Here is a 10,003-nt window from a genome sequence, read left to right as displayed (position 1 = left end):
ATTGAGACGGTGCGCCGCGACGGCTGCCCTGCTGTTTCCAAGGTAACAGGCAAACCATGTTTTCCCCTCATTTTCACTGTGTTGTGCACCAATCCCAGGCATGCCACTCTTGTTCCTGCTCCCGTTTACTCAGACCGCTTTGCATGTGTCAGTCAGGGAAAAGGTCGTCTCCTTCCGCTTGCACATTAAACAGCATCAACACCTCTCTTAGATTACCAGTAAATCATTTTATCTTCATCCTCTTATACCTGTGTTCTTTTACTCATGTGCTCCTTAGATTCTGGAGCGTTCCATCAAGCTGCTGTTTGAGACACGTGACATTAGCCAGGTGAAGCAGTTTGTGCAGCGTCAGTGTATGAAGATTCTGGATGGCCGGGCAAGCATGCAGGATCTGACCTTCGCCAAGGAGTACCGGGGCAGCGGCTCGTACAGACCTGGAGCTTGCATCCCTGCGCTGGAACTCACCAGGTGTGTGTGTGTGTGTGTGTGTGTGTGTGTGTGTGTGTGGTCACAGTACAGGAGAAGTCAGGAGTGTGGCTTGGATAAATGTTTGCTGGTTGGCTCTGTGTGTGTCTGTGTGTGCGTGCAGCAGAGAACAGGATGGTGAGTAAGAGCTTGCTGTCAGCTACAGTTACAGTACCCAGCGTGAATCCAATTAGTCCTCCCTCACTGTGTTCATTGTCTGGCTGCACTAGCCTGTACAGTACCTGAGTGTTGCTAGGCAACCTGTTTTTTAACGAGTGGAGGACAAAAAAAAAAGTGATTTTTAGATGCACAAGGAAGAAGCATTTATGAGCCCTGCTTCAGTTCATCTGCTTTATTTTGTGTTTTCTCTCTCAGAGCACCAGCACACGTTCTCGCTGCTAATGTGAACATGTTGGCTGTGTGATGTAAACAATAACTGCATCATCTGCTGTCACTTCATTTTTGTTCTGCTTCGCCTCAGACGGATGATGGCCTATGACCGAAGGCTGGAGCCACGCGTGAGTGAGCGGGTGCCCTATGTCATTGTGTACGGCACACCCGGCGTGCCCCTCATCCAGCTGGTCCGCCGGCCCACCGAGGTGCTGCAGGACCCCACCCTGCGCCTCAATGCCACCTACTACATCACTAAGCAGATCCTGCCGCCACTGGCCCGTATGTTCCAGCTGATCGGAGTCGACGTGTTCAGCTGGTACCAGGAGCTCCCCAGGGTGAGGACAACTTGCAGACATACGGGCCATTGTGATGTTTTTGTCTCACCACTGCCATTTAGAAGCAGAGCAGCAGCAGTGGAGATAATAAACCCTTCAAAACAAAACAAAAAAGAACCAGGAACATCATAAAGACACACAATCAACTTAATACTGAGTTTGGAGGATGAATTAGATTAATTGGTATCTTCCTTTGACTGACTGTGGCAAGTCAAAGAGGTCACCCTAGAGAGAACAAAGGATGAAGAGAGATCTCTTCTGCTTCCTGCTGATGACTAAATGAGTCAAGCTGCAGCGCTGCTGCCTCAGTCTTTGTTTCTTTCCTGAAGTCTGACAGAGTGCACACGCCATCTGCTGGCATAGCTACTAATCACAGTCAGATACATAAATGGTTGCTGCTCCAGTGCCACTGACTCCTTTTATGTGTTCGTTTTTTCCCAGTGAAAACAGAGTCACACACAAAATCCTGAATGTGTGTATTTGTATTAAAAAAATTGAATCTTTGATCTCTGATCCTTCAGCATCTAATGATATTCGGTAGGATTCTTAACAAACCTGAAAAGTATCATGATCACGTAGTTCACACTGTTTTATGTCCATGAAGATGCTGTGCATGTTAACTCCATGTGTCTGCATATAGTCCAGCAGCAGTGATCAATCAAACGTGTGTTTTCAGCTACATCGCTCTTTTCTCTCCAGATCCAGAAGGCATCCTGCTCCTCTGTGGTGGGTGGGGAGGAAGCGGGGAGGAAGGGGACAATTTCCCAGTACTTCACCACGCTTCACTGCCCTGTGTGTGATGAGCTGACCCAGCTGGGTGTGTGCTCACGGTGTCGTGCTGAACCTCAGCGAGTCGCTGTTACACTCTACCAGGACATGAGGCAGTGGGAGAGTCAGCAAGAGCAGTTGCTGAAGGTGAGAAGTTGAGGACGCACAGAATATGAGCTCCTGTTAAGGTTTTGAATAATAATTGGACCATTAACTTCTGTGATTACAGGTATTTATTTCTTCCTGCTTTTGTCGCACTGTCTTTAAACATTTACCCAATTGATACGACTCAAAGCAGGCGACACTGAAGGAACACGGAAACTGCTTTCTGGCGATAAATCTAGATTTATTAAGACAGCAATTGACGTCAGCAGTAATGATGCCTGGTGGCAGCAATCACTCGGGTTGAGTTGGTGTGCAGTTTTGCTTAAACAATGTCGGACTCCACAGTTTTTCTCTGGTCAGACTAGTAGTGACATGTTTGTGAGTGGTGTCCATACCAGAGCTCATCCTTGTGTGATCACTGTGTGCTTGTGTCTCTGTTTGCATACAGATCTGTAGGAACTGCAGTGGCAGTGCTGAGCGGCAGGTTCCCTGCGTGTCCCTCGACTGTCTCGTCCTCTACAAGCTGTCCCGGGTAAACAGACAACTTTCCAAGGCCCCCTACCTCCGTCAGCTGCTGGAGCAGTTCTGATTGGCTCCCGAGTCCCGGAGCCACCCACTGATTTGGTGCTAATTCCTGGCCTTCCATCTTAGTGTTTGTCCATTTGGTTGTAAAAGTTTAAATGGTGCTTTGATTGAGCCCTGACGGGTTTTCTCATTTTGTCTCAAAGTATTTCTCTGAGTATGGAGACTGTTTACGTCATGCCTCCAGTGGAAGAGGCCGTGTGTTCGTTTGCTGCCATCTCCATTAGCTGCTATGGGCCGAATGAAGCTGATCTTTTTGATGACACGGCAACAGACGGCCTGTTGCGGGACTGAGTGCAGTCCAATCATGGAACATGTGTCGTATTGTGTATTCACTGTAACTGGTTTTTAAAGATCTTATAAATTCAGAGACGAACTACACCCAAACCACTAATTGACTTTTTCTCCTTTTTATACTGACTGCAGTCTTTTTGTAAATAGTTCCTGTACAGATCCATCTCCAATCTCACTGTGCATTAACCAACTACAGCTCCAACCGTGAACACAATCAAAGCAGTTTGATGCGTTCTTTTTGAAGGTGCCATTTTTCTGTTTCTTTAACCTTGTCTGTTTTGGCAGATTTGACAGTTCATACTACAGAGTATGGGAACTGGAAAGCTCTCCATTTTTTTAGTTTTAAATGTGGGACTGCTGCAATACTGTATTTGGTAATTTATGCCATGAAGAGTCTATTATTTCCTTGTGGATATATGGTTTTGTGTACGTTTCCAATTTTACTGTGCGAACCGTCTTCAAACTACATTACAATTTGATCTTTAACCCTCCCACTCCATGCAGCCGTACACAGGATCTGTGGATTTGTAAAAATGTAAAAACTTATAATGAAGGAGATCCTTTTTGTTTGTTTTTAATGGACATTGCTGTGGGTGAAGGTTTGAGATTGATATAATAAAATAAAAAAAATCAATGTATGAAGATGCCTTCTTTCTTTCACTAAATCAGGAGCTTAAAAAGAAAAAATCAGAGGAATCACAGTGACATGACCCATTACAGCACAAGACCAAAAAGAAAAAAAAAAATCCAGTTTTCACAAAAGTGCAACAGAAAACAGCTGCATACACTGTACAGCTCAGCTCATCACACACACACTAGATTGCCAAAAGTCTTTACTCGTCTGCCTTCACACACACATATGAGCTTGAGTGACATTCCATGTTTAGCTATAACAGCTTCAACTTTTCTGGAAGGCTTTCTACGAGGTTTAGAAGTGTTCTTCCAGAAGTGCATTTGTGAGGTCAGACACCAATGTTGGGATGCTCTAATTCATCCCAAAGGTGTTCTGTCAGGCTGAGGTGTAGGACTCTGTGCAGGCCAGTCCAGTTTTTCCACACCAAACTTCCTCGTCCATGTCTTTAGAAACAGTTGTGCTGGAATAGGAAAGGGCCATCCCCAAATTGCTCCCACAAAGTTGGAAGCATGAAATTGTCTCGGTGTGCTGAATTATCAAGAGTCCCTTTCTCTGGAACTAAGGGAGCAAGCCCAAGCCCATTAAAAAAAATTTACACTTAGGCCCCCAAGTACTGTTCTAGCAGCTGCAACTCGAACTCCTCCATCAGATTGCCAGATGTAGACATGATTCGTCATTGCAGAGAACACCTCTCCACTTCTCTAGAGTTCAGTGGCATCATATGCAGTTTGCACCACTGCATATGATGCTTTGCATTGCACTTTGCAATTCTGTAACCTTCTGTACTCTGTTCTTGAGCTAATCTGAAGGCCACATGAAGTTTAGAAGTCTGCAGTGATTGACTGCACAAAGTTGCTGACCCCAGTCTGTTATTTTATGTGGCTGAGCTGCTGTCAATCGCAATCACTTTCATTTTGTGGAACATTTAATGGTGACAGAATTTCCTGACTGGACTTTGCACAGGTGGCATCTTATCACAGTACCATATTCGAAGTCACTGAGCTCCTGAGAGCAAGCCCTTCTCTCACAAATGTTTATAAAAGCAGTCTGCATGCCTAGGAGCTTGATTTTATATACCTGTGGTCATGAAAGTGATTGGAACACCTGAATGTAATGATTTAGAAGGGTGAGTGAATACTTTTGGCAATATAGTGTATTTGCAGTGCAAGATTTTATTTTAAGGGGGTGGCTAGCTGTCTGTCCCTGGTTCAGCTCATCCACTCTCCTCACGTCCTCAAACAAGGCACTGAATTCTAGCGATGCATCAATCCATGTTTGTCTAGCTCCAATGTGATACCAGTAACTCAAAGACAGAAGCTGACAGAGAAGTCTTAGCTGTAGTCAAAAAACACTGCAAACATAAAAACATTCAAAATGTAAGAAGTATAACAACTTGTTGTCCCTTGGCTTTTGGCTTCATGTTATGTTACCAAAATGTTAGCTCGCCCGTTTGTAATCAGTGCTCTACTGCTGATGGAAGGCATAGTAAACACAGAACATAGAATTGAACTGAATAGATTGACCTGTTGCCAACGATCCCAGTGAAGTTTGTTGAGTCAGGATCAGGCTGATATCTGATCTATTTCTTACTTTCATTCTAGCCTTACCTTTTACCTAACTACAGAGGGGATAAGGACACAACAATATTAAACACAGTGTCAAATGATTTATAAGAAAATAGCAATACTTCAACATCTGATCCTTCACTGTCCAGCAGATGTCCAAAAGCTTTAAAAGATGCACTGAGTTGAGCTGTGGAAGCGTGTGTATGATTTATAAGCTGCACTGCTTAGTTGGTGCTTCCTTTACTAGAGTACAAACAGTAACTATGTTGGAGTTTCCAGGTCTTGGACAGCAAATGGACAGTTGAGGCGTGTCACTGAGCCAACATTCTCAGTCTCCCTTCTCTTGGTCCAAAGAGAGCAGCAGGTTCTGTCTTGGTGAGTGTCCTACCAAAGAGATGCTCTCTGAGGAAGTGGCGCCTGCAGGCTCTGACACCAGTGTGGTTTGGGCAGTGGGGCTGTCTGTTAGAGCCATGACATCAGGGGGAGAGGACATCTTGCTTGGTGAATTCATAAAATTTGATGTATCGTCCATTTCAATGACCTCAAAGTCTGTGTCGTTCAACTGATCGGCCTCATTATCCTGCTCTTCCTCATCCTCATCTTCATCAGCTCCTGAGTCCAGCAGTGCCCGTTGGGATTCACTGCTTTCAATTTCATCATTCGCCGAGGCCAGCTTGTACATGACTGGAAAGAGGATGGAGGTGAAGATGGCAGTGACGAGTGACAGGTACATGAGCAGCGGGTGCTTTGGAAACCTCTCGAGCAGGAAGCCTATGAGTGCTGGCAGCACCATCTCGCCCAGCGCTGCACCCACCACGAAAACTGCCGCTGTGCGCCCCGTTACTGTGGTGTACTGCTCCACCCACGAGATGCCGCTTGGGAAAATGGCAGCCATGGAAGCCCCATAGATAGCAGTGCACACCCACAGGACCTCCTCTTTCTTGTTGAAGAAGCAGAGCAGAAGAGAGGAGATAGCGGTGCCCAACAGGCTGAGCAGGATCATGTTTCCCGGGTACATGCAGGCTGCAAAGAAGATGGCTAACCCACGGCACGCTGCAAATGACCCCCAGAACAGGGAGTTTAGCCCAGCTGCCTTCGCCTCAGCCATGTGGATGTACTCCTTAGCAAAGGTAAAGATGAAGGAGCCATATGCTACTTCAGCACCGACGTAGGCAAAGAAGAAGAGGAAAAGGAGGGCTGTAAGAGCCACATGATATTTGGCCACCAGGGGCTTTCCTGAGGCCGAGCGGGGTTTTGCACGTGACACGCTGCAGCGAGAATAAAGGATGAAGAAGAGGAAGGACATGAGAAAGACAAAAGCACCGATCACGATGTAGGCCCAGGTGGAGTTGAGGGTGCTGTGCGAGACTCCCTGAGTGTTGACGGTTTTGGTCACCTGGGGCTCTGTGGAAGGCGTACTCTTGGTTGGTGCTATGGCCTCAGTGCCCTTCCAGTCAGTCCCAAACACCAGCTTGGCTATGATAGGAGACACAAAGGCCCCAGCGGCAAAACTGAAGTGCAGCGCTTGCAAGTGAGGCCCCGACTGCTCACCCCACGTGTCCAGTATGAGCACGTTACCACCTGACACAGGAGAAACACATAGTTAAGAATGGAGACACAAGCATCACTTTGCTTTGGCTAAACTAGAAAAAAAAAAAGATTAACAGAAGAATCACAATCAGACAAAACAAGGAATGACTCCAAATAACTCCATCGGCAAGTTTCCATTCTTATGATGTTAAGAATAAGCTACCACTGTTAGCAAAAGCAGATGAAGGATTATTCTACAGGCCTAATACCACGTGGTGCACTAACTACATGCAAGATTTACAAGATTTCAAAACAGTTTGTAAATGTCTATGTAAGGTCTTTATAGGTCAATTTGCAGGAAGGAAACATAATTCACTATGAATTCATTTCACTTCTTCTGGTGCACATCAAAGTGAAAAGAGGTGCACTGAAGAAGCAACAACCAGACAACACCCCGAAAAGGAAATGTTTGCTGTGTGTGCCAGCACAGTGTCAAGAGTATAGAGGAGAGGAGACGTTACACAAGCAGAGTTGAAAGGGGCCTTCGAAGAGCATTAACCCAACAGCAGGACAAGTATCTGTTCGTTTTTTGAGAGGAGGATCAGGAGAAGCACTGCCAGAGTGCTACAAATTACCTTCGGCATGCTACTTGTGCATGTTTCTGAACAACCTTTTGGAAACAAACTCTATGAGGGCCCACTGTCCCTCAGTGAGACCTTTGTTCTTACAGCTGAACCACAGAACTAGCAGGTCTGCCACTGGTGCCCTGTTCTCTCCACGGTTTCACTTTCATTCAATTTTATTTACGTATGCACCAATACACAGCAACAGACAACTCAAAGCACATTGTATTTTAGGGTAAAGAGCCTACAACGTTAGAGATAAAACCTCACAATGAGACAACATTAATGACAAAGCACTTGGGAACAGTCGGAAGGAAAAACTGGCCACCAGTTAGGGATGAACAGAGGGAGACAGGAAAGGCACGCTGTGGACGAGTTGGTAATGTGGTTTGAAGCTTTAAATCTAAAGTGGTGGATAAACACATGTAGAGTGAAAAGAATCAAGTTGAGAATAAATGCTCAGTATATGAGATGAGATGAGATAGCCTTTATTTGGTCTTTTGCCCACAACCGAGATGACAGACCTTGCCGACCGTACATACAATACACAAACATCACATTGGGGAGACAGGTCAGGCTAGGTAGCGAGGAAAAAAACATCGAAATGTGTAACACAAAAGGATAATACAGATATCAACACACCATAGCAAAATAAACACAGAAAAGCAACAAGGGTGTCAATAGCATTCAGAGACCAGTTGATCAAATCCATAATTCTCTTTAGGTTTTAGAAACAGACTGTGAGAGAGTGTTCCAGGGAAAGTAATACAAAAAACACGAGACTAGACAAGGACATAAGAACTAAGCAGGGGAGATAAGGGAGATAAGGGAGAGGAGAAAAAGTGTGTCCGCCTCCTCCGAGAGCCAAAAGGAATGTCATATCATATCATGGGAAGTTCCCAGCAGCCCATGTCTATTGCACTGAATTACTCATACCATCTCCCTCAATGTTACAAACAGGACTCCACTACTGTTTATTCACTCTGCTGCAGCTAAGCCATGCCCTCATTTAAACATGCATCACCACAGCAGGCGAGAGAATGACGAGAGGAAGAGGTAAAAACAGCCACTTGTGGCTCTGAGCCCTGCACAAACTCATCAGCTGAGGCTGACCGTTAAAATCATTGAACTTTCACTGATACAGTGAATATCAATAGTTTACTTACCTGTATCTATAACACCCATGGATATCCCAATGCTGGACATGAACACAGTGAGGAGCAGAGCCTGCTTACAGTAAGGGATGGCACACATTCCAGAAGCCGTGAGCAGCATGGACAAACCTAGAAGATTACCACAGGAGGCAAAATCGATCTCATAAAATGACTGTAAAGGCCGGCCGGCAAGAACAACAAGCTAGAAAGGTACCTAGCAGGAGATGGGGGTTCATGCAGTCAAAGAGAATGCCTCCTAATAGGGATCCGCCGGCGTAGCCTGCAGAGCGGCCAACAAAGATGTAGGAGATGTTGCCGATATCCTGGTTCACATTTGCAGCCAAGTCTTCCAGTGTGGGGCCAAGAACTGAGATACACATCCCCTAAGAAAATAAGGCAAAGCTTAGAGCAAGCCACGACTGCAGGACCTCTGTTGTTGTTGGACCCACTCCTCTCCCTCCATTGTCCTACTTGTCTCATCTCCTTGAGAGATCAATGACAAATGATCGCATCAGGATCTAGGAGAACTAAACTAACATTTCCAACCCTGTGCATTCTGCTCACCCCCAATGAAAACTTTACCTCCTCCTCCTGTGTTTTTGTCAGCAACAAGACACGAGGTGAAGACAGAGGTGGCAACGTATCAACACATACTGCACAAATGTTTATTTTAGGATTTCTGTTGAGAAAAATTAAGACTGAAAAATTTTTACAAATTTAAACGAATCTAAACTTTTTTTTGATCCCTGCTAATTTGCATTTAATTGTTTAACTACTATAACTGATATAATATAAACATTTAGAGAATAGTTAAGCTTATGCACAATTTGTGGACCTCAGCTCATGATTTAAGACTACACTCCCTCACATACTGTTAAACACCATGCTATAGATGAAGGTGAACTCCTGTATAACTAGACAGCACCTGGCTTTTCTAATGAAAACACAAAAACAGTTAAATGTCAGTTCTACTCGTTCACGCACCTTGACTCTCATGTATACTAGATTCATTAGTGCCAGAACTAGTCTTCCAGAGTTTACACTTTCTAAACTCCCTGGGGTGGATGAAAGCTTTACTTATTTTATATGCTAACTACTGAATCTGCTATCTGTTCTGGCAATACTACACAGTTTAGTAACCTGTCTGTCAGCTCAGATCAAAGGTTCAAAATTTGATGCAAAGGGCTGGAAAGACCACTGGCATGCTCCCTCCATTTTCCCCCAGGTGCTATCAGAGGAAACTGCAATAAAGTGTGGCCTGTAAAATTCCTAGAGATATAAATAACACGGTTTACACAAAAACCTAGAGAATATAAAGCTAATACTATCAGGTAAAAGGTACAGGGTACCAAATTGTGAGTTGTTCAAATTATATTTATATTTTCTTTAGTGCTCCCAATTTGTCAAACCATTGAATTGCTACTACTGCACATTCACCCAATGTATATACTGTATATATATATATATATTAGGGGTGCAACGATATTCGTATCGATATTGAACCGTTCGATACAGTGCTTTCGGTTCGGTACGCATATGTATCGAACAATACAAT

At 44.6% G+C, this 10,003-nt stretch overlaps 2 protein-coding genes across 2 annotated transcripts in view; one reads left to right on the top strand and one right to left on the bottom strand.

Moving 5' to 3' along the window:
* The window catches only part of rev3l (REV3 like, DNA directed polymerase zeta catalytic subunit), an 80,918-nt gene extending 77,338 nt beyond the window's left edge, over positions 1-3,580 (top strand). The window contains exons 28-32 of the mRNA XM_013914138.1: positions 7-42; positions 278-468; positions 947-1,193; positions 1,893-2,108; positions 2,515-3,580. Coding sequence (XP_013769592.1) covers positions 7-42; positions 278-468; positions 947-1,193; positions 1,893-2,108; positions 2,515-2,655 — 831 coding nt within the window. The 3' untranslated portion in view covers positions 2,656-3,580. The remainder of the gene's footprint in view (positions 1-6; positions 43-277; positions 469-946; positions 1,194-1,892; positions 2,109-2,514) is intronic.
* A 354-nt stretch (positions 3,581-3,934) lies between these two features.
* Positions 3,935-10,003, bottom strand: part of mfsd4b (major facilitator superfamily domain containing 4B) — a 7,800-nt gene continuing 1,731 nt past the window's right edge. Inside the window, exons 2-4 of the mRNA XM_005746188.1 lie at positions 8,663-8,831; positions 8,461-8,577; positions 3,935-6,722 (exon numbers count right to left, since the gene is read on the bottom strand). Coding sequence (XP_005746245.1) covers positions 5,470-6,722; positions 8,461-8,577; positions 8,663-8,831 — 1,539 coding nt within the window. The 3' untranslated portion in view covers positions 3,935-5,469. The remainder of the gene's footprint in view (positions 6,723-8,460; positions 8,578-8,662; positions 8,832-10,003) is intronic.

Source organism: Pundamilia nyererei, unplaced genomic scaffold (genome assembly GCF_000239375.1).
Source record: "Pundamilia nyererei isolate P.nyererei 1_Seehausen unplaced genomic scaffold, PunNye1.0 scaffold00174, whole genome shotgun sequence".
NCBI lineage: Eukaryota > Metazoa > Chordata > Actinopteri > Cichliformes > Cichlidae > Pundamilia > Pundamilia nyererei.
This window is presented reverse-complemented; position numbering and strand designations above follow the sequence as displayed.